The 27,388-nt window shown below is 41.8% G+C and overlaps 1 protein-coding gene across 1 annotated transcript in view; it reads left to right on the top strand.

Moving 5' to 3' along the window:
- Positions 1 to 27,388, top strand: part of LVRN (laeverin) — a 541,073-nt gene that overhangs the window by 410,557 nt on the left and 103,128 nt on the right. Inside the window, exon 15 of the mRNA XM_085632644.1 lies at positions 25,452 to 25,546. Within this exon, the coding sequence (XP_085488770.1) occupies positions 25,452 to 25,546 (95 nt within the window). The remainder of the gene's footprint in view (positions 1 to 25,451; positions 25,547 to 27,388) is intronic.

Here is a 27,388-nt window from a genome sequence, read left to right on the forward strand (position 1 = left end):
CTCTTTTGACGGTGACCCTTCTATACCGACCATTGACTCTCTTGGACCTCCCTCAGGCTAAACAAGTGCTGTCCCAGCACCTATCTGGTTCCCAACAGATTGACTAGCCTGATCCCTCTTTCTCATTGCTCCCACCGGCACTGGAACCGGAACAGGTGCTGTTGTATCATCAAGGGGACTTGGACAAGTGTGGACAAGTGTGGCTGGAGTGCACCAAGTTCAGGAGACCTCCGTACTTCACAGTGGTATTGGTGACTATGATCACCTGGAACAGCCCCTTTACTAGGTAGCAAACACGTTTTGCATACTTGTTTCTTCACATTACCCAGACTGAGGTCAGGGCACTGCTCCTGTTGAACCACATGGGCAGCGTCTCCAACCTGGTGAGAGACAGAATGTACCACATCAGCGAGGCCCTTGCAGAAGTCCAAAATCATATAATTCATTATATTGACTAGCGCGTTTGCAGGAACAGCTGGCAGCCTCATCACATGTCCGTGATAACCTCATGAGGCGACAATCCTGTCCTCTTATCTGGAGTACTTCAAACTCATCAACACAACAGGCCACTTCAGAGACATAGAAGCGCATACTTTTGCCAGTCTGAATTTCAGTGTGCCATTGATCTGCTCTACCAACCCAGAAAGCTCTGATCAGTAACTGCAATGGAGCTTCTGCTCAACCTGTAGTGCTGCACATAACATTTTTAGAACCCCCTTATTAAAATGAGTTACACTGTCTGACTCAAGAGAAGCCGGAAATATGAACCTCAGAATCAATTCCCTCAACAGTAATTTTGCAACAGTCAAACTGTCATTCCTACAAGTAGGATAGGATTCAACCCATTTTGAAAAAAATGCACACAATGACCAAAACATATCTTAGTCCATTGCAAAGAGACATCTCTATGAGGTACATTTGCATCAGTTTGAAAGGACAGGCAGATTTCCTAATATGACTCATGACAACCTGTGTTTTTCTTCCTGAGCTTTGTTGCTGACACACCACACAATGATGACAGCATTTTTGCAGAAACTCTGAATGTAAGATTGTACCACACCTGTTGGAAAAGGCACATCATTGCATCTGTCCCAACATGTGCAGGACCGTGTTTGTGTTGCTCATTGTTGACAGTCTGCTGTCAGACAACACTGGTCTTCCATCAATGTAAACCCACATGTCATCTTCCCTTTTGGTGCAACCTGCTTGCACCCAACCCTGCTTTTCTGCTTCTGTCACCTCTTCTTGCAATTTCTTCACCTCCTCCTGGGTATCTAAATCTGATAACAACAAGTAACAATCTGTGACATAAGGTGTGTCTTTTAGTATTTCTTCATTAAAATTGTGTGCATTCAAGCCACAATACCTTGCCATCTCAACAGAATAACGGTTACCAACTGTCACTTAGTCAGCACCTTGCCAATGAGTAACACATTTCACAACAGCTATTTGGGCAGGCAACTGTAGTGACTGCAAAATGTTTCTCACACACTTTCCATTTCTAATCGGTGAACCAGAGGACATCATGAACCCATGCTGTGACCACAATTCCCCATAGTCATGTACGACTCCAAAGCCATACTGACTATCAGCGTAAATTGTAACTCGAAACTGTTCTGAAATGGTACATGCTCGTGTCAGAGCTATGAGCTCACAGCTTGCACAGAAAACACACCTTGGAACCATGAAGCTTCCGCAACACCTCCAACTGTTCACACAGCATAAGCAGCTTTCAGATTTCCTTAATTGTCTCTCAAATATAAACCATCAACAAACAACACATGATCAGATTCAGGCAATGGCTCATCGAAAATATCAGGACACAGCTTTGTACACAACTCATCACATCCAAACAATAATGCTCGATTTCATTAATCACGTTCTCATTTCTAGGCAATGGTATCAAAGTAGCCGGGTTCAACACTGTACACGTCTTCAGAGTCACATTCTCTGCACCCAACAAAATGTGACCGTACTCAGTCAAACAACTATTGGTCAGGTACTAGGTTTGAGTAAAAGATCGAAAGAAAACTAGGTGGTTCGACACCAACTGCACAAAAGCCCACCGTGCACTTAAAAAAGCTATTCACAATACTGAAACGGACAAAAATGCTATTCAACAAGCCAGGAAACTATATAACCAGGCAATAAAATTAAGAAAAAGGGCACTAAAACATTCTCTGTGGGAAGACCTGCATAGGGCAAGTATCCAAAAAGACAGCAAGGCATTCTGGAAAGTAGTCAGATCTCCTCTTCTCTCCCCTGAAAACACTCCATTACTGGAAGTAACGATCGATGAACATCAATGGGTGAGCCACTATACTAAAATCTTTGGCCTTCCTGAGGCGGTCACAACCAGCAATGGTCCAATATCCTTTTCTCCTGCAGACAGTGTGATCTATCCAATTGAGGTATCTTTCTCTTTAAAAGAAGTCATATCAGCATTAAATGAAAGTAAAGGTCGAAAAGCCCCAGGACCCGACGGGGTCCCCGTTGACATCTACAAGCATAATATTGACTTATGGGCTCCACTACTAACTTGCGTTCTCAACGCAACTTCTTCGTTAGGCCTAATTAAAAGTTGGACCGAGTCCATCATGGTCCCTATTTATAAAAAAGGCAATAGACAGGATCCTTCCTGTTACAGACCAATTTCTCTATTAGATTCATTGGGTAAAGTAGCAGGAAGGATACTCCTGTCGCGGTTACAAACTTGGGCGAAAGAAAAGAACGTATTATCAGACCTTCAGTTCGGCTTTCGGGAAGGTCTAAGCACAATAGACCAGGGATTTAACCTGGCCATTCTGATGGGTAAATACACGAAGGCGCGGAGAGGGAAACTACACTTGGCATTTGTAGACCTCTCCGCGGCCTTCGACTGTGTTTCACATAAGAAACTATGGAATATACTGAAAGAAATGGAGCTAGACCCACCCCTAATTAACTTCTTGAAAGCCCTATACAGTAATGCTACAGCATGTGTCCGATTTGGCCCCACAGGTGAATGTACCTCGTCATTCCAGGTGAATAGAGGGGTAAGACAGGGGTGCGTCCTGGCCCCGTTCCTCTTTACATTATACACAAATGGTCTTGAGATGGCACTATTGGAAGGAAGCCAGGATGTCCCCCAAGTGCACATGAATTCGGCAAACAGACGCATACCAGCTTTGCTCTATGCGGACGATGCCGTAATTCTGGCAAGGACCCCATTGGCTCTGCAGCGCGCACTAGATTCTTACAATACCTTCATGCGAGACATAGACCTAAAGATAAATGTCACAAAAAGATATGTGATGAACTGCGGAAAAGGCAGCAAGAAAGGAAAGGACTTATTCCTAAATGGGAGCAAACTGGCTAATACTTCCACCTACCCATATCTGGGAATACTAATAGATGACAAGGGCACATGGGGCCAAGCAATTAATTCAAGAAAACTCCTTTTTATGAGAGCTACTTCAGCCCTTGTCAATTTCTCACAAAAATTAGGTAAAAGAACACCCCCAGAACTAATAAAGATCTATAACGCTAAGTGCACGAGTGTAGCAATGTATGGGACAGGGATATGGGGCCATCGCAATGTTTCTGTGATACAGAAAGTGGAAAATGCATTCCTTAGATATTTATTAGCTGTGCCAGATTCCACTTCTACATATGTCTGCCACGCTGAGTTAGGAGTCCCTTACATAACGGATATCATAAAAATCCAGCCAGTGACCCTGTGGCATCGTATCTAGAAGTCACAAAGCAATAAATTTAACCAGGCGGTGCTGCAGGACGCACTGAAGCTGGATTACTCACTTGACATAGAATGGATTAGATACGTAAGGGACTTCATGACAGACATAGGAAAGCCCGAATACTTTTTTAACCCAGCTTCAATCTTAGGTGTCTCAGGTAAAGAATTTAAGAAACTATGTTTGCACCACATGGAGGGGCTGAGATTTGCGAGTGAAGCGACAAAACCCACTGTCCTCTCAAATCTTATGCTAACTTCCTCCCTCGGTATACAACCATACCTACAAAACACCATAAAGGGTTACGATAGATTCGTCCTTACTCGATTCAGGTTGAACATTTTTCACAGGATGGTCACCTTTCCATTGGTTAACGATTGGTCCAAGAATTTACCTACCTGCCCTTGTGATGACTCATCCCAACAATCAACAATTCATGTCAACCTGTTTTGCAAATTTTATAACAATCTGAGGAAAAAATGGATAGTCCCAATTTTAAAAATATGGGGCATCCGACAATGTCGCCCTGCCTTTATGGCCCTCCAATGTCTTGAAAATGAATGCATAACCCTAAACGTTATCCCTTTTTTAAAGAATCTTATTAAATGTCGGAATAACCTAGATTTAGACCACACTGATAACTAACGATAGGGTGTCATTTTAATGTCATCTATTGAAAATTTATGTACGAACATTAATGCTTTGTATGTCAATTAGCATCAGGATCACAGAGCTTAAAAATCAAACAATATATTGTATATTACTCTCTGATAATCTATCCTGAAACTCGGAAACTAAACCTACGAGATATGTTTTAGCGAACGAGCAAATCTTTCATGGTTCTTTTATCCCATACTTAATTTTACTACAAAAATCATCATACAATTTATATGACTCTAAGACGGATATCATTAAAACATAAGGTACCCTACGTTGATTTGGGAATTTCCCCCAATGCATCTTAATTTTGCTGATGGGGGCTTTCTTCTCCGTCTTTCAGAGCAATAAAATCTACAATCTATGACCATGTAAAGAAAAATGATAACAAACTGACTATCGTCCCTCCTATGATTGCGATTTTGCACATATTTTTATTGAATTGGTCATATTGGACATTTTTTATCTATATCTCTTTCTTAATCTTTGCGTTTTTGCACAGACTAAATGTTTAAATGTCTAAATGCTGGGGGCTCATTTATGACTATTCAATGAAAACAAACCGATCAATTTTTCCTTTAAGATTGCGATTTTGCACACATTTTTTATTGTATTGGTCATACTGGTCATTTTCAAATTGTATCTCCTCCTTAACTCATGTGCTCTTGTACTATATAAATGTTTACATGTTAAATTGTTTATGCTTTTATGGTTTGTAAATTATCTTACCGAATAAAGCTTTTTCTGATTCTGATTCTGAGTACAAGTCACCAGTATCTCCACTGATTGGGGCACACATACTGTGAGTGGATGACCCATAACAATACTTTCACACTGCTCTGGACTCATACATGTAGCTGGAACTGATTTCAAACATCCAGACATAGCAGCTGCAACAGGGTCAAGTGGCGCCAAAAAACAGGCGATAGACCTGCAATTGCTTCCATGCAGTTGTGTCAACACTGGAAGAGTACACCCTTCTCTTCCACTGTAAAATAACACAAAGCACTTGTAATCAGGCATTCTCGAAGCTTGGCCCTGCAAAGCCATTCTCACAACTCTTTGAAGGTAGTCATGCAATTGTCAACCCAGGGTACTGGATCAGGCATGTCATTGTGTCTCAACCTCTGAAGAGGTTTAGCTGTTAAGGAAAAATCTGGGCTCCATTGCCTTCAATAGCCGACCATTCTTAATAACATGCAGACTTTCTTTTGAGTAGCTGGAGGATTCATGTTAAGAATCGCTGAGATTCTTTCCTGTGACACTTTCCTCGCTTTTTTCCCAATATGATGTTCTAAGTACAGCACTCCAATTTTGAAAAACTGTATCTTGGTCGGGGAAGCGTTATGTCGAATTTTCTGCAAGATGATTTAACAAAGCAACAATGCCAGTTTTGCAGACTTCTTTTGTAGCTGATGCCACCATTAGCTCGTCAATATACTGCACTAACACTGAATGATTTGGCATTATCAGAGACTCAAGATTCTTTTTGAGTTTCTGATGAAAGATTGAGGGGCTTTCTGTATAACCCTGTGGAACTCAGCACCATACCAAAACATGACAGCTGAAAGGGAAAACGGATAAAAATTGGATGTCTTCGCGCAGTGGGATTGAGAAAAAGGCCAGGCAGAGATCGATAACTGAAAAACTTCAGCTTCTCATAGAATTTTGAATAAAATCTCAGTTGGATTCGGTACCACAGGGAAACATGGAACAACAATTCCCTCTGCAAAATCTGCACAATACGATACTTGCCATTTGCCTTCTGTAGGCCTTTAATGGGAGAGTTACATGGACTTCCCATTATCTTTTTCAGAATCCCTTGCTCAATCAATGAGTTGATCACAGGAGTAATTCCGGCAATAGTATCTGGAGACAAATTGTATTGTGGGATTCTTGGGAAATCTACATTTGGTTTAACTGTAATTCAGATTGGTTCAGCACCTTTGATTAGTCTGATATATTTACCTGTAAAGGCTCAGACTTCAGGTAGAACCGTGTCTCTCAATTCAATGGACAAATCCTCACTCATCAGGAGAGAAAGCATTCCCACATCTGATTTCTGCTGATCTAGTTGAAAACAACATCTTTACCATTTGTATGGAATTCAGTTTCTCAGGGTGTGCAATAAATTGAACAATGTAACTTGCATAATAGATCACGTCCAAGCAGATTCACTGGACTTGTGTCCAATGTTCCCTCTAATTATTTTCCCCTGTGTGCGGCAGAGTAAGGTCTCTGTGCGCTGCAGCCAAGGCTATGTGCGCCAAGAACCTGACCACGCGTGTAGACCAAGGCTTTGAGTGGGATGAAAATACTCGTGGATCTTTCAAAGGGGCGTAACCGATGCAATTAAGGGTGTGGCTTTAAAGCAATTACGCTAAAAATATGTGCATCGCATAGTGCGCCACCCGACTGATATTTTGTTGCTTCTGTCATTGCATCCAGATATATAATACAAGTAACATTACACCTATAAGAAGCCAAGACTATTGTCTCTGTCAATGGTTGTTTTTTGCATCAAGTTGTATATAATATTGAAAATGCTTCCGCTCTTGTGGTTGGGGTTGTGGCTTAATGCTCGAGTTGTCAGTTTAGGAGATGGGTTTTTAGTTTCGGGTCAGCCTAACATCCTGTGGTTCTGGGCAAATCAATTAATCGCCCCCTGCATACAAAAAAATATATAATAAAAAATCATGTAAAGCGCTCCAATACTTTTGGATTGAGTTTGCGCTATATAAAAACTTGCTGCATTTCTTTTCTAAATGCGGGGTAGAAACCATAACAGATGGAGAAAGAATGAGGGAAATAGTGGGAAAGAGAAAGAGAGGGCAGAAAGGAAGAATGAAATATAGGAAATATGAAAAGAAGGAAGAAACTGCGACAAGAAGGAGAGGTCAATATAAGGATGGATACAAAGGTGAAAGGTTTGAGAGATGGAAGAATAAAGTTATATTTGCATGGGTGGGTGCACGTAAGAATGGATTGAAGGATGAATGTTTGGATAGATGGATGGAAACCTGGATGGAAGGGTGAAAGGATGGGTGATTTATAAAAGGTGGGTGAAATGATGGATGGATGGATGGAATAGTAAAGGAAGGATGGATGGATTAGATGAAAAGACAGACGGATGGGAGCATAAATAGACAGGTGAAATGGACGCTGGATGAAAGGCTTAAAGGGTGGAGAGATTAATAGATAGGAGGGATGAAAGGACCTCTTCTAGGGAGGACAGAGTGTAATTTCTAGGTTTCCCTGGTCATCACTGCAATCTGACACCTTGGCAGCTATGTACATGGATGTTGCATGTGAATTATGTGGGCATTTGTGAAAGTATTCCTGTTAATCACAGCACCCATCATGCGCTGCAATTAACAGGAATACTTTCACAAATGCCCACAATCAGCCCGCAGCTTCTCTCTATTGAGAAAAGACATGCATCAAGTCCAGAACCACGACGTGTGCTTTACACTCGTGCTTTTGGACTTGCTGCATTTGTAATGGATCCTGGCTGCGGCTGATTGTGGGCCTCTGCAGAGGCGTAGCTAGAGCTTGTGGCGTCTGGGGCTATCCCTCAGATTGCTGCCCCTGGGAGGGGGCGTTGCTGGGGAAAAATGATGGCAAGCACTTGAAAGAGTACCGAGAGACACGTAGTATCGCCGCTAATAGTTACCTCGATCATGCAAGTTACATACACATACATGACACGGTCCAAGGCTACACAGTTGAATACACCGGTGACTGGCAGTGACTGGCAGTACAAAAGAGAACACACAGACTGCATGATCTATCTGGGGACTCAGAAAAACCGCATGTGACATCCATCAGAGAGCTGCGTGAACAATTACCTGGTAATCTCCTCAGCACAATGCAAACATGCACATACATGACACGGTTCAGGGATCCATCATCTACAGCTGACATTAAATGACCATTCATCATGGTCCACCCATTAAAGCAGTGCACTTTGTGATCTGCATGGTACATGTTCTTTGCAGCAGGCACATTAACCCTCTGTGCTACCTTACCAGGAGTCAACCCTTCCACTAGACAAAAATGGGATCTCTCTCTAGGAAGAACATTAATCACCGAAGTTATCATGACATTTTTATTGTTTCTGAAAATTGCTGGAGGCCAGGAAGGAGGCAGCAAGTGTTTTTTAAACCATAATATACTTGCAAACACTACGCACCCACCCAAAATAGGTACCCAGTGCGGTCACACCATTCGCACCGCCCTAACCTGCTCAAGGTTCATGTGACCTCAGTGACAGTCACAGTGACTGGATCACTGTTGGTCTAGGGTGTGCTGCTTCGTAGGCCTGCCTGCAAGACTGGAGATAAACTTCAGTATGGATTGTGGTGGGCAGGCCTTCAAGGTTAACTCACAATTGACACCACTAGGGTACACCTGCTTGTGCTAAGACATCAAGCATTCTAAGGTCTAGTGGGGCCTTCTTAGGTCCAGCATGGGAATATGCTCCCTCAGTAGAGTGGTCTGGTGGACTGGTCATGAAGGCTGAACCCAGTTCCCCAGTTCCAAATTCGACAGCTCTGGCCACAGTGCCACATCCTCTCCCCCACTGAACACCATACTTCCCCACTGAGAGAAACTCGCACTGCCTTCAGCTACAACCTAATTGTGCCCGCTATAATCACTTGGATGTTGTTCAATTCAAATTATGCACTTGATAAGAGTAATATGCTGCCTAAAAAAAAAAGTAACAGCAACCACTCATAGGGAATGCAAGATTAAGTAAAGCATGTGAAATGTAAGCAGAAACAACATGGTTACCTTAATGATCTCTCACTCACTATTCAGAAATCAGCGAGGGGTTTTATCTGAAAAGTTAAGGACATGACTACAGGGCCCTGAAGGGAACCGTTTCAATGTCCATTGCTTATTTCCTTACAAAACGTAAGCAGTATGGGTTAAAAAGACCACATCCATAAACAGAGTGGTACACATTTTGTTTTCCAATCCACCCATCAACCAGGTATTGCAGTCCCTCCAGGAATGGTACACTTTCCCACCTGCGGACAACAATGCTGTTCAAAGAAAGACTAGAAAACAAAAGTAGCGCTTCACTGCAAAGTCTGTAAAGTGAGGCTGCTGATGTGTTTGGGTTCGAATAAAACCAATCTGGCCACTTTGCAACTGTCTTGCTTTATTTAGGTATGTATTTATTTTTCATATTTAAAACCTTCTAGTTCTCTCCATCCCGCTGCACTTTGGAATACAAAACTGTCAGAAAAAGGGCATTTCTCGCAAGAGTGTTTTTCTTGTTTGGATCCATTTCACAGGGAAGCAACTAAATGAAAGAAGGAAAGAGAGGCTGTGAACCGTTTCTTCAAGTCACAGTTTTCAGTAAGTGAGGCGCAAGACAGAAAGAGGGAATAATAGGAAGAGAGGGGGGGGGGACAACTGCCAGCACAAAAAAGAAGAGGACATTGCCCGAGTCCTTTTCCTCTCTGCCCGTGCCCGAACGTCCAGGAAAGCAAGCCGAGCCTTATCTGAATGCCTTTGTCCGCCCCCAAAATAGTGCAGCCTGGGGCGGACCGCCCCTACCGCCCCCCCCCCCTCGCTATGCCACTGGGCCTTTGTGAAAGGATTCCCGCCCCTACCGCCCCCCCCCCCCAGCTATGCCACTGGGCCTTTGTGAAAGGATTCTTGTGAATCCCAGCGCCCGTCATGCGCTGCAATTAACAGGAATATTTTCACGATGGCCCACAATCAGCACCCAGCTGCACTGTATATAGAAAAGAAATTAAGCAAGTCCGAAAGCACGATGTGTAAAGCACACGTCGTGCCGTTGGACTTGATGCATGTCTTTTCTCAATAGAGCGTGGCTGGGTGCTGATTGTGGGCATTTGTGAAAGTATTCCTGTTAATTGCAGCGCATGACGGGCGCTGAGATTAACAGGAATCCTTTCACAAAGGCCTCAGGCAACCTGTAAATTGCCGTTTTTCGCCGCTCGCGTTTTAAACGCGGGAGGCGATGAGAATGTGTGCGCGCTTCACATGGGGCACTGCGCGCTCGGCGCCTTAAAGGTGCGCGGGCGCTCAGGCGCGCACGTTAGTGGGAACATAGCTTGTGTCACCCACACTAATGGATGTGAATCCTGAAAGGATCCTATTCTAACTGAAACTGGTTCTGAAATTGAAGTAGACAACTTTTTATTTGTAATGTAGTTGCTTCTCCCAGGAGAGGTTGGTTTGGAACTTCTACTGTTCTTACATTAGAGCATGCAGTCTTCCTCACATCAGGCACCCTCATGCTAACGGGTCTTGGTCACTGTCATCCAATTGAATAAAATATTGCTGTGCTGCATTCTGCTTCAGGAAATAATGTCTATTCATCTGATGATTTTGATTTGCATTGTATCTTTATACCTGAACATTCTAATGTGGCATTGGAGCTTGGGGCAATTGCCTTTTTTCTGTGGTACATTAGAACTCTGCATTCCCTGCCCTTGCATCTGTTGATTCTGTCATATGTTATTCCCTTGAGAATGTGCATATTCCACATTCTGCATCTGATCCTCTATATTATTTATATTAGACTTACACTCACATTTCCAATGTCCAAATTGTCTGCACCCATGAATAGGATTTCTTTTCTTCAAAAACAACACATCAACACCAGTTTTAGGATCTACAGGATTATCACAACCTCTATATTGGGAGGGGACATTCTGCTGTTGAAAACCATTAGCACCCTGCATCATCGGAGCTTGATTATAACCTCCCTGTATCTGTACTGTATTTTCAAAACCCATATGATCTTGACCTTTCTGCATCGCTTTCATCTGGGCAAACATTAATTTCTCCTTAAGTTTCTTATGTCTCATCTCCATCTCGCCACTCCAATATTTTGCATAACGCGAAATCTCATCCACTGACTTGCTCAGCCAGCGAAGTAATTGCTGTCGGATCATGTTAGAAATCTCAGCTCTCAAACAGAAAACAAACCTGTAAACTAAATGTCCCACATCTTTATCTGCGACATTGTCCAATCCACTATATTGTTTGAATGCCTGTACTAATCTCTTGTAAAAGGCATGTATGGATTATTTCAATTCTTGGCTCATTCTGTCAATCTACAGCAAATCAATCTCTTTCAGGGAAATGTTAGTCTTCAGGTGATTTATTCTTTAGCCATTAATTAAATTCTTGAGAAGTAAACCCTGATTGCTCTCATGTATTATTTGAATTTAGGTTTCCATTATTCAAATTTGCACTTGTTCCAGGTTGCACATTTAATTATGGACGTACCTGGAGCTGAAATACCAATTGACACAGTCCTGTCACAAGCATTTCAGGAGGTCCCCTCAGTTTTGGGTCATAAATGGTGGAAACCCCTGCCACATTCTTTGTGGCGGGTCAAATTGTGTCTGATTTGAGACAACATTCATAGCTGCAGCATTATTGGTTAGAATCAGAACCATAGTTAAGTGAAGCAATGATCTTGCTGTCAGGTCTGAAGAACTTCCACATACTGTATTTACTCCATTAGGTATAGTCAAATTGTGAACAGTATTTACCTGTAATCCAGACTTTTAAAGGGGCACAGCAGGCCCAATAGTAACAGGAACAGTCAAAGCGTTTGGAGTACTTGAATCAATCAGGTTGATCGGAGCTTACATTTCTGTTCTCTCACTCGCAGGAGAAATAAGCATACATTCCTTAGGCACCTCAGAGCATTAGGTTTCTCAGCTGTGCTAGTGTGTGTCAAGTCGTAGTCTGTGTCTCATTGTAAGGTGGTGAACGATTCATCAATACATCATTCAAACGTTTTTTTTATCTCTAACGCCCTCTTCACCCTCTTTCTCTGAATTAATTTTCTCTGTCTCTAAATGCTTCTTTTTCTTTTTTTTCTTGCCCATAGCATCATCCTCAACCTCCAGTACCCCATACAATTCACATTTTCTGGTGAGCATCCAATCTAGTTCTCCTAGGTTTCTGATTAGCAATAGGCTCCCAGGTATTTAAAGCCTCAATAGCAGTGGCTCTAACAGAATTTTTCTTTTCGTACATTCTTTTGCTTACATTTTCTAAAATCCTCCAATTAAATGTTCCATAACTAGAGAACTGTCTCATCTTTTTTAGTAAGTTTATGCTCAAGCCACAGACATGGATGTAATCTTTTGTTCATCAGGACAATGTATCCTGGAGTACCCGTGGGTGGTGTTTCTACCTTTGCTTTGAAAGATATGGTCTCATCTTTCTTTACTAATATCTGCAATGACTTGACATTTTTTATTTGTAGTCAATTCTGTATTCACAAATTATTTTTGTTAATCCTGGAAATATTATTCTCCCACAATTCACCTGTTCGGCAACCTCAACCAATGAGATTGTGATGACGTAGTCAACCACTCCCAGTGCGGCTTTACGCCAACCCATAAATCACAGACCGACACACTGTGATGTCAATATAGCTCCTCACAGCAGCTCACCCTCCTTCACAATCTTCTCCTGCATGTTTTCTCTCAGTAAAATTACAATACAATGCAAGCAACAAATACAACTGTCTGCTCCACTAAGGGATATTCACTCTCACAAGGTAACTAAACTTGCTATACTCATGTCCTTCAAAGGAAACCTTGACCACCAGGATATTACCCTAATTTGATATAGTTATTCCCTGTGCACCTGAGATCAACCATACCAACCATTTAGCACTAACACAAAGAGAACCCTTACCAAGGTGTTGTCGACGACGCCACAGAACAACAGACAACTTATTCAGAGTCTTTTACGCTGAGACAACCCGTAGGTAAATATCTCAATATCTTAGGAAATAATGGACCCTTTCACAACTTCAACTTTGCACAAAGTGCCACAATCATAGATGGACTTTAACCATGTGGACGTAAACCATTTCACTCTATTGGACAACACACAGCCATTTCAAAACCCACAACCTTAAGCCAAAGCAATGGCAATGTGCATCCCTATTAATACTCACACTCCTTTGCTGCTACACGTTGACTCTATCCAGAGCGATACTTTGGACTTGGGCAAGGAAAATTATTTATTCTGCGCTTACTCTTCTTACTACACTAACCTTACTGGGCGTTTTATGATTAGACACTCTGCAGCATTTCCATTTACCACAGAGGCATGGATGGATGTTTATCCACCGATAAGAGGGGTGGAAATTAGGGTAACTCAATTACCACGTTAGCTATCCAATGCGGACCAATAATTGACGGTCAACTCGCAAATTTGAGATCAGATTTAGGTACATCACTCTTAAAAACATGCTGTAGAAATAAAGACTAGCAACAGGAAGACCCAAACTTTTGGAGACGTTGAGTCAGGCTAGAATTATGCAGACCAAAATCTCTGCAATAGCAACACAGAACAAAAGAAGTATGACTTGGTGTTCTGACAGAGCTCACTGATTCTCTCTACAACACATTAAAAACATTTGTAAAATAGCAGAGATTAAATGGAGAAACAAATAATACTCAATAATAGACTCAGACAGGTATTAGATTAATGTGATTATTGTATTAAAGATCCAAAATGTATAGCCTTTAGCAGTCTTTTGACAATTCCAGTTGAGAATATCACAGCTTGCAATCAAGCATGAAACATTTAGGCAAGGCTTTATCAGTTAGTTATTATCAAAATCAGTTTACAGAGTTACAGAGCCCATCTCCCATTAAGGCAGGAGGATTGATTGTTTGTCTAACAACTCAAATCCTACAAAGAGTGTGAAAGGGTTCAGATTTAAAGTCCAATAAGAGCAAGTCCATTATCATATACAAGGAAATAAAAGAAAAATGAAAATGGTTTGGCAAAGATGGTTTCAGTCCATCAGCTACCAACGTTAGCATCAGCAAGGCAGTCCAAAGTATGGAAATAGTTCTTAGTAGTCATCAAAAATCGATCAGCATAGCATCCTTTTGCAAGGGGAAAAGAAATAGTATGGCATTTGTCAAGAAGCAAAAATCAATGATGATGCCCCTCCCTTGAGGTTTCTTTCTTTATAATGTCTCTAGCAAATTCCAGTGATGTGGTATCTCACCACAATTGGAAGACTGTTTTCTGCTCAAATTCACATAATGTCACCTAGGACGCTTGCAACAGTGAGATACTTTCCCATGCTGGTCATGAGAAATGAAAGATTTAAAAGAGTCTAATAAGGCCTAATATTTGGTGAAAAAGAAATAGAAGGTATCTATCCATAGCTACAGCTGAAATCCTGTTCCCACAGGAATATTTTACTAGGAATATCAAGATATATACATGTACAGGACAAATAAAGCAACATTTCATTAGTTGTAAATGGTCCATTGAATTAGGTCAGGGGGATGAGAAGGAAGATGGCGGATTGACTCCGCTCCTGAAGACGTCTCCTCCACTCTCCCCCGGAGGCTCTTGCCGATCTGCCGCCACGCCCTTCCCGACGGACGGTCTCGCTGACTTCGGCATTAAATGGGGAAAGTAGGGAAAAAGACTTACATTTCGAACGGTTGGATTAAAGCAAGAAACCGGAAAGCTGGAAAGTTGGAAAACATACCTGCTGCCGTGGCTGTGTTTTCCCCATTCTGCTGTGGATGTGCCGGTTGACGGAACTCAGCTGCGCGGTGTATGGTGTCCGCGTAGCGAGTTGGCTGACGTTCAGAGCACCCTCGCTAGCGGCACCGCGGACACTATTCTTAATTCGGCACTCTTCCGGTGAGTCCTGTGGTGGCGCTAACGGCCAGGAGAAGTTCGGCTGTGGCCGGGGGGGCGAGAGTGCAGGTTACAAAGTGGTGTTCTCTCAGCTGAGAACAATGGCTCCTCCACGGATGACCAGCCGAGGACGGGAGGGTGTTCCGGCACCAGTAGTAGCAGAAGCTGGGGGTTCCGCGGATGCAGATGCCGCAGATTGCTCAATGGTAGCGGAGTCCCGGGTGTCTGCTAGCGGTGGTGCAGTTCCTGGGGGGGCCTCGTCAAGTGACAATATACCCAGCAACTTTGGAGATGATTCATTAACAGACCACCAGGTGGGAAAGCCTATGCTAAAACTTCTGCGCTCTGATAGAGTTACAGCGCTGCTCCGCTCCTGCGGCTCAGAGACAGCCATCCCCAGCGCTCAAATGGCTGAAGTATTGAATGCGGCAGTTCATGAGGGCTGGGGGGGCCCGGAAGACTCTGTAAGACCACTGAGTGCCTCTATTGAAGGGAGTTCTACTAGCGGCATAATATTGGGAACCTCTGCTTTAGCTGGTGTGAACGTGGCCGATTCTGCTCTTGAAGAGCGTATAGACGTGGATACTTCAGCATCTTTTTTTAATGCTTACCCCAGTGCCATTGCCGCTCCGACTAGTCCTGTCAATACGGATCATACCTCTCACTCTTTGGGGTCGAATAATGAAGACTCTCTGGCGCTGTCAAACAGTCTCTTACAGGGTATTGGTTCGGGTAGGCTGGGCAGGAATGGCAGTTGTTTGATCTGTGATGATAATGGCAGCAGAAAGGGGGTGACCAATGTGAATTTAGAGAGTGGTTTGGATCTCTCTTCCAGTGACTCTGTTCTGGGTCAGGATTTTCTTAACAGTAGCCTTACTATCAGTTGCGGGACTGCTCGCAGTCCTAGGATCATTACCCCGGAGGGGGAGGGGAGCCCAGAAGGGAAAAGGCCCTAAACAGGGTCGGACTGGGAAAGGCGGTAGAGGTCGTGGGGGTGGGGCTGGTGCAAAGGCTCAGATCTCAGAGGCGCTGGGACAACTTAAGGGGGCAGCAAGTACCACAAAAGCGGGCCCGGGAGCGAGCCCACTACGGAAATGGGTCTCATCAAAGGGTGAAGTATGATTAATTGTCTCTAGGCTATCTAACTCAGGAACATATGGGAATGCTTCAGCTACCTCTCTCTCGAATAGTCAGTTAGATCCTGTTGCTACTGCACCGGCTAACACCCCTGAGGTCTTGCAGGCTTCTGAAACAGCCAATATGTTTACGGCCAGTATGCCGGCTCCAGGTAGTTCTCAGATTGGGTCTCAGAAGACACTTGCGGAGTATATTCATTTGAAAGGATCTGCATTTGCTATAACTAGCAACCAATCTACAATGTCCAAACCCCTATCATCGTCTACTGGGTCACTGTCTACAGAAGCTTTTGGAGCTGAGTGCAATACTGAATTGAACCCGCAGGACGAAGGGGCTGGTAGGGTAGAAGAGCCATCTCTGTCTAGAATTATGCAGGTACTTAATTTTCAAAGAGCAGAAGCATAACTCTATTATCAACAGGCAAGGGCTGATAGTACCTAAATTAAAAAATCGCTGTCTGAAGTTACTGCCAAGATGTCCCACCTTGTTTCTGAGGTTTCTGATCTCCAACATCGGGTGGCAGCCATGGAGGAGGTCAATACCCAAACCACAAAATAGGTTACATCACATGAGTCACAGATGGCTCTGATGCAGTTTAAAATTGAGGACCTTGAAAATCGGCAGCGACACCATAATCTGTGGATTTTTGAGATCCCGGAAGGCAGGGAAGGCTCGGACCCTCGTGCAGTCATTGTTGATTTGTTTCAAAAGGCATTTCCTGATTTAGATGATTGGGACATGGACACACAAGTTCAGAGGGCGCATAGGTTGTCGCTATTTCTTCCACAAGTTACTCAGTCAAAAAGAAACTTTGCTAGGCCTATTCTTGTTTTTTTTGGCAACTTTTTGCTTCGTCAGGCAATTTTTTTCAAGGCCCGGCCAACGGCTCCTGTTAAAGTAGACACTTTGTCAATTTTTGTGCGGTCTGATCTGTCTAAGTCTACTATGGACAAGCGCTGGCAGCTCCGTCAATTTATGGATTCTCTTAAGGCTGTCTGTTCACAGGTTTTTTTACAGGAGCCTGCCCATCTAAAAGTTATCAAAGATGGTCACACATATTTTTTCTTTAATGAGCAGGAAGTGAGAAAAGCACTTTTTAAGTGGCAATCTACTCCTAATGCTTGATATGCTATCTCACTATAGTATATTGTGAATGGGGTTGATAGTTACTGCCAATTATGACCAGATGAAGTTGCCCAAGGTGGTACTTTATAGAAACATGGGTTCTCTTAATGTAGTGTTGTCTTTTGTTTGTAATATCTTTCCCTGTGTTAAAACATTATGTATTACTTTGTTTCCTTAGCTGGTACGGGTGGGGTGTGGGGCGGTGAGTGCGGGGGGGTTTCTTGGGGAGGGGTGGGGGTGGGGCGTCCTCAAATTGTGTCACATCAGGACAGCCAAGTAGGGGGGTGATTCCTTTTCCAAGATACGGGGTGGGGGGTGGCAGTGAAAGGGGTGGGAGGAGCTGGGATGGGTCATAGTGGAAGGTGGGGGTTTAATGGCCACGTCACAATTAAAATAGCACAGAAAGGGTACAAACAGAATTTTGACTTTAGGTTTAAGGGAAAAACTTTTTTCTTTACAGATAGAGAACGATGCGTTATTATAAATATACTTAATGCCGAATGTTAAATTTATGAGTTGGAATGTTTGTGGGCTGAACCAAGCCAGTAAAAGACGATTGGTTGCGGAAGAGCTGGTAGGTGTTTAAGCCCGATATAGTTGGGCTTGCTGAAACCCATTTGGCCTTTAAAGATAGAAAGTATCTCAAGCAGCTTGGCTATGAGCTGATCATGTGTACATCGCAGTCGGCATCTATTTGGGGGGTTGCACTGTTGAAGATTAAATATTCTGAGGCAAGGGTTCTACGCACACAGGCAAGCTGGGCAATCGCTCAGCTCTCTGTTTTTGGTCATAAGGTGACAGTATGCATGATTTATGGTCCTAATGTTGACTGCCCTGATATTATTTCCCACCTTAGCTCTGAACTGCTGGAATGTGCTGGGGATCTTATTGTAATGGGAGATTTTAATTGCATATTAGATAAAAAAAATGTATACCACAAACACGACTGCAAGAGGTAGAATGGCTCAGGTGAGGGCAGCTATACAAGATTTGCTTTAATTACATCAATTGGAGGACGCTTGGAGAATGCATTACTCCACAACGCCGGGTTTTACCTTTTTTTCTCATCCGCATAAACAATATTCTCTAATTGATATGATTTTTACTAACTATGCTCTGCTGGATAATTCCTCTATGGTGATATGTCCTAAGATTACATCGGACCATAACCCCATGATGCTTACTATACATCTCGGTCTTGATTTGGTAGTACAAGCCAGGGAATTTTCGTTTCCTAGGCACCTTCTTAGTGACTCAGACTATGTAACCTCCATGCAAGGGGTTCTTAAGGAATATATAGCAAATAATCTTCATACTACATCCCTTGCTATAGTCTGGGATTGCTGAAAGGCACGTGTGAGGGGGGGGCACACTTCAGTATATTGTCAAGCAGAATCGGTCTAATTTTAGTCAGCTTGAAAATGAACACAGGTTATATACTGATTTAGAGCAGCAACATGCCCTAGCAATTGCCTTGAAGGATACTGATGAACAACGAATATACCTATAGATTATTTATATAAGAGCGAAGCTTAGTAGAAGGTTAAAAGATAAAGCAGCCAGTAACTTTCTTAAGTTTAGAACTAGGCAGTATGAGTATGGAGAGCGGGTGGGATGGGTTCTGGCCTATCAACTAGCCGACCAGAGGGCTAAGTCACATATTAAGAAAATTAATGGTGTGAATGGCGCAACTTTTACTAAACTCCAAGAAATTGTGGAGAAGTTTAGGATCTTTTATGCTGATCTGTATAATGAGGCAAGTAGTTTTAATCCACAATCGGCTATAGATTATTTAAAAGAAAGTGGGCTACCTGTTTTGGATCCCTCTCAAACTTTGGTGTTGGAAGGAAATGCTGACTTAGTAGAACTTAATCTAGCAATTGGGGCATTACCTTCTGGTAAAGCAGTGGGCGAAGACACCATCCCACTTGAATTTTATAAAATATTTAGGGATGTACTGACTCCAGTATTTCTCGAGCTGGTTAATGAGATACTGCAAGGAGGGGATTCGCCCCCCTCGTGGAACAAAACTGACATCATAGTCTTTCCAAAAAAAGGCAAACCAGTGGAGAACATGAGCTCCTACACACCAATATCCCTAATTAACTAATTTTTCAAAGCTTCTAGCGTCCCGTTTAGCCCCATTGATTCATTTGTTAGTATCAGAGGAACAGCATGGCTTTGTTCCAGGTAGGGACACTGCTGCGCATATAAATACTGCCGTTGCTGCATTTGATATTGCCAATCACTTGGATCAGCGGATTGGGATGCCGAGAAGGCCTTCGATCGAGTGGCCTGGGGCTCACTGTGGTGTACAATGATGTCTCTAGGTCTCGGTCGGAGGTTTGTCTCGGCGGTACAGAAACTCTATTGTAAACCAACCGCTGTAATTAAGCATAGTGGCTTTGTTTCTTCTTCCTTTAGTATTTATCGGGGTACGCGGCAGGGATGCCCGCTTTCTCCTACACTATTTGCTCTGTATATCAAGCCTTTTATTAGACACTTGCTCCACAATGTGTCTATTACACCAGTGTCCTTCAATGGTATGATTTTAAAAGTCACTGCTTATGCAGATGACATCGCGGTATTTACCACAGGGCCAGTAGAAGCTATAGCGGTGAAAACCCAAGAGGCACAACACTTTGGGTCCTTTTCTGGATACAAGCTTAACTTAAACAAAACACAGTCAATTCTTAATTTTATATCTATATCAGCTGCACTTTCGTTCGGTATTACCGCGTCCGCTACGTATTTAGGTGTGTGTCTTAGTTGTCGTACTGACAATATTATTGATTTAAGCTATGAACCACTGCTGAAGAAAGTAATTTCTGATCTGCGTAGGTGGCATAGGCTACCATTGACTATTATTGGGAGGTGCAATACAGTTAAAATGAATATATTACCTAAATTTCTTTATTTGTTTCGCGCTATCCCGGTAAGAGTTCCGGTGATCTTTTTTAAGCGGCTTGATAGTGTTATTGGAAGCTTTATTTGGGGCTATCGGAGGGCGAGGAGAGCTCTTAGATATATCAAGCTGCCTTTTGAACAAGTTGGTTTTAAACTCCCGGATTATAGATCCTAATTTTGGGTTGCTTTTGTCAGCAGTATCAAGAGCTTACTTAAGGGACCTGATGTGGGTAAACCCTGGTTCGCGTATCAGCTGGCCTATGGTTTGAATACGGGGTTTTTACTACATCATATGTCCAACCCGAACTCTTACAAGAGAGTTTGATTAAAGATCATCCGACATATCTCCCGTATTTGGCAGGACATATTCAAAGCATTTATATTGCCAGATTGGCACAAATTTATTTTTCTATGGGCCAATCTGAGGCTCCCTGGTATATTCTCTGATTCGGTGGGGAGAATGTGGCAACAGCATGGCATAACACTGTTGGGGCATCTTTATGACGAACACGGCTTTAAGTCATTCTTATCATTGAAAGAGGAATTTGGGATATCCCATAATTCATTTTTCAAATACTTGCAAGTTAGGAACTTTTTTACCCAAGGGGAAGGCCTGTTAGCTCTTCCCTCTACAACGGAGGTACTCCGGGTAATTTTTAAAACTTCGGGGCGAGGCCTTATAGGGAAAGTATATCAGTGCTTTCTAGCTGTATCGGAAGATGATGTTATACAGGTTACAGCCAAATTGAATCGCATTTTTTAAATTGAGATGACTAATGATGAGGTTTTTGAATCATTGGCTATAATTAATTCTTCAGTCACCTCAATTAACTTAAAGTTGCAACAACATCGTACCATGTTTATGTTGTATTATACCCAAAGGTTATTTCTAAATGGGCTGTGTCTCATATTTCTTCTAAGTCATATTGTCCTAAGTGTAATGAATATGTTGTTGATCTGCGTCATATGTTTGTTACATGTCCAAAGCTATATATTGGCATGAGGTTGCTCGTGAGTTGAGTAAGCTAATAGGCAAGGATACTTTATTAGCTGAGAAAGAAATTTTACTGGGGATAGTATTGGATACTGGAAATTTATCGAAATCCCTAGTGTCAATTATCATTGCTTGTGCTTGTCTGTGTATTGCTAGGGCATGGATTGAAAAATGTAGTCCTAAGATTACTGATTTCTGGTTGTTACTGAGGGGGGTTTATGAAATGGAACTGGCACTAGCCAAAGCAAGGGGTTTGCGGTCTAGGGTTAAATTCGGGAGGGTTTGGTTCAGCCAGCCTTCAGTGGGATGAGCAGTATTTACTTTTGTATTTTATTATTTACTATGTTACCTGTATCTATCTGTAATTATTGTCTGTGATGATGACATGTATATTTCCTGTCTGTGCTCTGAATATTCACCTTTTTTTTTGTACAAGTGGCCAATAAAATTATCCCAAAAAAAAAAAAAAAAAAAAGAATTAGGTCAGGGGAAAGTCAGCATCAAAGAAAAAGCATTTTTGAAAAATCCTTTATGTTAGCATCGCATATTTTAAGTGAAATAAACTCTAAATCATATCAAATATGGTTGTAATAAAATCAATTAAATAATTAACCAAAGATTATTACATTAAAATAGCTAACTTTAGAATTGCCATACAGCCACAATTTGTATCAACATTCATTTAAGTATATAATTTTCGTTCACACTACAAAATTCATTTTTCACTTTTCATAAATCATAGAATTTCTAGTATTACTAAGCCAATTTTTGAGATCATACCTAGTTTCAATACTTTTCTAAATGGTGTGTTCTAAGAAAAAGCATTAGAAACACTAGGCCACTTTATTAATAACACAATTTCATCCATAAGCGTTAATAAACAACATTTTCAGAAGAAACTCCTATTAGTGCAACTCGTTCATATGTATTAGTATTTCTCTGTATGTTTATTTCATTACCTTGCATTTTAAAGCACGCTTTTATGGTGCTCCTACTACACTTGTCTCTGTTTCATGTGTCACTGTGTCTAATGTGTGCCAACTGCACTTTCAGGTTTTCGTGTCTTTAAACAGTAAAGATGTTCTGTGTTATGATTTTTAAAATCGTGCTCAATCACATATACATTTTGAAGCTTAATTTCTTCCAAATTACTGAACGGAGTTACTCCAAATCACTTAAAGCACGCTTTCTGAATAAAGATCTAGCTTTCTGTCAAATTTGGTGTAGTTTCATTTAGCCATGTAGCTAAAATTGTCTATAGTTCCTATAGGAAATTGCATGGGGAAAACACGTTTTGGAACTCCCTCTTTTTCTCATCGGTGATGTTACTGACCATGTCAGAGTGATGTAATATGTAAAGTCATAAACTGTGCATTACAGGGGTGTAAGTTATAGTTAACTCAGGTAACTATAACTCTTAAATTTATGCGGTTTTGTGCATGTGAAATATGTGCCTAACTATAACTTCCCCGTAACCTTTGTTTTTTTGTGAATTTCTAAGGTTTTTAAATTTCATTTCCTAACTATAATGTCCCCGTAACCTTTGGTTTTTGAAGTGAATATATCGTATCGAGCAATCCAAATTCTCGTTGCATAAGGATCGATGCAGACACCAAATACAATTCAGTTGCTTTTATTCATTTGTCCACCATATCTCCCATTATGAGTTTCGACCGTCAAGTGCAGTCTACTCTGCATGCACAGTACAAAAATTATTCATTATGTTCACATAATTAAAATAAATGACACTTAATGACAGTCCTTCATAAATACAAATAATATACTGCCATCCTGCTTACTTTTTCAATATTGTTGCTTGCGAACTCATGCAGTTCATCTTTATAGGTTTTTACAGACAATTAAATCTTTTGCAGGCAGGCAATGTCTTTTATTGCTCTACGTCACATGTGGGAATGTTGCATCCATAATTGAGTTGAAGTGGGCAGCGTTACTTAAAGTGCATATGTGCTAAACTCATCAGAAATTTAAAGGTGCTAATATAGTTCCCCATACATATGGAGTCTATCTGCCCTTGCTGGGTTTTATATCACTCTCAAGAAACAATTCCATTTTCCGTGCGCTCACATTGCCATGCCTTCATGGGTTAATATCTCTATATTAAATTTGCCTTTCCATTCATATTACACCATATGAATAATCACCTGTGCAGACCGCAACTAATGATTAGTACATAATGTCAAGCTGTACAGTAAAAAGTGCAATGTGCATGTTGATTATGCCTTTGTGGTGCAAAGTCATTCCAGCCATTCCTCCTCTATATGAGCAACATTTTATAATAACATACAGTGCTCAGAAACTCAAGTTAAACATTAACATAAAACATAAACTATATACTAGATTGAAGTGAAGTAGTGAAGTGGAAGAGGGTCCAACCCTGTGGGTAAACCTGGCTAAACAAAGCTCCATACAATATCCCAGTAAAGATGAATATATTGGACCAAGCTGCAAAGGGACTTATTTTTGCCCCTATCTTGCCCTATTTCATTTGGAGACAGGCATACAATTCCTTGTCTATGTTCAGCCCATTTGGGGTTTTACAGTTTAGACTCACAATATAGTGTATTTCAAGTTCCCTTAGTGCCTTTACATGATCACCACCCCTTCTACCCAAAAGTACTCCATCAATTACAAAATACCTAATTTTCTTAGGATCATGGTTATGTTGTAACTCACAGTGCCTCAATACTGGGTATGCCTGATTGATGTTAAATATGGCACACGTGCTGTAGTATCATTGTGTAGATTGCAAGCGTTGTGCTTCCAATGTAACTTAATTTACAAGTAACCAGATTGGATATTAGCTACAATGTAAATGTGGGTGTGAACAATACTAATTAAAAAGGGCAATTGCTTTTTAAAGACGAGAACCCTCACTCACCCGAAGGTGACATGCTTCATCATTGGGTTCCCTCTTGTACACTGTGCCCGCAAGGTGCACAGTTTGGGCTTCCACTCACCCTCAAGAGAGGAGCGTGAGGTGTTTTATACTCCAATGTTTCTGTGAGTGAGGGGCAGAGTGCAAAAATAATATCAAAAGTGAGTTAAAACTATCTCATATGGGGAGAGACTTTTTTTTAATGAGTTTTCCCTATGGACAGAATTAAAAAACAGTGTGGACGATAGATATTCATATCCCTATCGTTCACACTATTTTTAAATTCTGTCCCTTGAGTAGTTTTTTGGCATTGAGAACAGGATAACATCCTTCTCTCTTTTGTTGGCTGCCCTTTGTGGTTGACCTATTGCCAGCTCACTGTACCCTCTCTGCATGAATCTCTCTTTCATCTTCCTCTGACACTGAAGTATGTCTGGAGTGATACTGCAATTAGTTCTTGCCCGTAGCATCTCACCATACGGGATGCTCATTTTGGTATGGCGCAGATGGAAAGTGGATGCATGCAGAGTCGTATTGCCAGCAGTCTCTTTCCCGAACAGCAGTGTTCTAACATCATATTGCTAATGTATACTTCTAGGTCTAAAACTCGGACACTGGTTTTACTTCAGATTGTTAGTATTAATCTCTTTTACAAACAATTCTGCAGTCTCCAAAGACCTGCTCTACACCACATATATATGTATATATAAATATGTGTATACATGTGAGTGCATATATTTGTATATGTAATTTTATATATATTTGTATTACAGGGTGATTATAGGTTGCTGGGATTGAATTAAAGGGTACCTAAAACAAATTGAACAGTTAATGGTTAAAAAACAAACAAATCGGCATCAAAAACAAAAAAAATCAGAAATAAATTCACACGTTCTTCGTCTAAATGCAATCCAAAATAAAAAATAAAAAGTAATGGAATGCAAAAAAAATATGAGAATTAATGACGTATCATCTTATTTCATGATCATGGCTCCACATGATGGAACACCCTTCCTAGCCAAAAGTAACATAAAGGATAGCAAACTCACACCTATAGGCAAGCATACATTCTGAACTAAAACTAACTTTGTCTAAACAGCCTCCGGCTATTTCCCTCTTTTATTTCTCATGCATACTCTCCCCTCGAATGAGTCAAAAGGCAAAAAGAGCACAACATAAAAGCCAATAAATATAATCAAATAAATTAGCATGCTGGTGTATTAATATAATTGAATAGGGATATGCTTGAGAACGTGCTTAGTATGTATAAAGTGTGAGTAAAAATACAATATGTATTTTGCTTTTTTAACAGAAATACATGTTAAGGAGGACTGCGCCTATCTATCATTACTACGAAAGTGTAATTCGGGATAATTTTGAAGAAACTGAAGAGGACTATTTTGTGCAGTAAGTGACCAATTTTGACTGAACATTAATTGCATTTTGTATGATGTGCCTATTATAATACCTTATCTAACTAAATTGGAGATGTTCAGCCCAGTGGAGGAGCTTGAGAGTTAGCCCAGGCAAATTCCGCTGATACCAACCCTCCCTCCTTCTGATACCAAAAAGAATGCCACTGAATTTACACGTAGCCTGCACAAACAATGAGAGTGAGTGAGATACTTTAGAGACTCTTGCATCTACTAAGTAAATGAGGAAGAATGTATAAAAGCATTGGCAAGGGCAGTAAATGTGAGATTAATGTGTTGATCTATGCAAACACATGTATGCACAATGGTAAAGTGACTTTTTGTACTGTACCTTTGTGCTACATGCCTCTTTCTGAGCCTCATATGCCTGTGCCTTATTTGTAACACACTAAAGAATACAAAAAAGTGATGGATGGAATGCTTGAATTAATCTCACCCACTGGTAATTACCCGGGCCACATCCCAGTCCATCGTTATTTTGCACATCTCACCACCTCAGTTTGGGCCCAGCCATATGCAAAACAGTATTGATCCAGCGCCAATGGAAATAGTCCAGCTTAAGTGCCAGGCCAGGTCCTGCCTGAACCGGAACACAAGCAACCCAAGAATGGTTTTGCCCTAGTTAAGGCTTATCAGTCAGGTATGGCTTGGTTCCAGTGACAAAGTGGGGACATGACACACGTCTGGGCATACCCATCCTACTTAGGGTACCACACTAAAGTGTGTAAAAAAGCAATGGATGGAACGGTTTAATTAATCTCAGCCACGGGTAATTACTTAGGGCTGCAACCCTGTCCATCATTATTTTGCACACCAGAACCCCTCAGTGTGGACCCAGCCATATTCAAATCAGTCTTGACACTGCTCCAATAGGAACAGTCCAGTCAGAACTGACAGGCCAGGTCCTCTCTGAACTGGAACACAAATAACCCACAGCTGATTTCACCCTAGTTAGGTCTCATCAGTCAGTGACATAGTGTGTATGAGACCCTCGTCTGGGCATAACCATCCCACTTGGGGTGACACACTACAATCTACATAAAAGTTATGGATGGAATGCTTGAATTAATCTCAGCCACTGGTAATTATTTGGTGTTGCATCCCAGTCCATTGTTATTTTGCACACCATACCACCTCCGTTTGGATCCCGCCATATGCAAATCAGCTTGACCCTGCTCCAATGGTAACATCCCAGCCCAAACTGCCAGCTCAAATCATTCCTGAACTGGAACACAAGCAACCTAGGACCGGTTTTGCCCTAGACATGCAATGAAAAGCTTTTAACACCTTGAAGTCTTGCCCTGCTCCAGTGGGACCAGTCCAGCCCAAACGACCAGGCTTGGACCTCACTGAACTGGACCACAAGCAACCCAGGGCTAGTTTTGCCCTAGTTAGGGCTCATCAGTCAGGTGTAGCGTGGTTGACGTGGCACAGTGTGCATGGGACCCACGTCCCGCGGAGCACATAAGCTCCTTTATACTGTCAAAAGTTTTCTGGCATGCCTCTGTCCAAATAACCTTTCTGGGCTTCTATTTAGAAGTCCGCTCTGGCAAGGCAGCAACAATGGTGCCATAATCTTGACAAAACTCCTGTATTATCAGGTATGGACCAAAAAAGCTTTCACTTAGAAGTCGGTGTCTTGGGGGGCTCCCAAGCCAAGATGGTCTGCATTTTGGCCTGGAGGGGCTGCACCCAGCACCCAGCAACTTGGTGTCCCATGTAGACAACTGATTCCTGCCCTAACTGGCACTTACTGGCCGTTGTAGTCAGGCCTGCCTTCTGCAGGCCATAAAGTACTACCTGGAGGTGGAACAGG

Source organism: Triturus cristatus, chromosome 2_1 (genome assembly GCF_964204655.1).
Source record: "Triturus cristatus chromosome 2_1, aTriCri1.1, whole genome shotgun sequence".
In the NCBI taxonomy this organism is placed as follows: domain Eukaryota; kingdom Metazoa; phylum Chordata; class Amphibia; order Caudata; family Salamandridae; genus Triturus; species Triturus cristatus.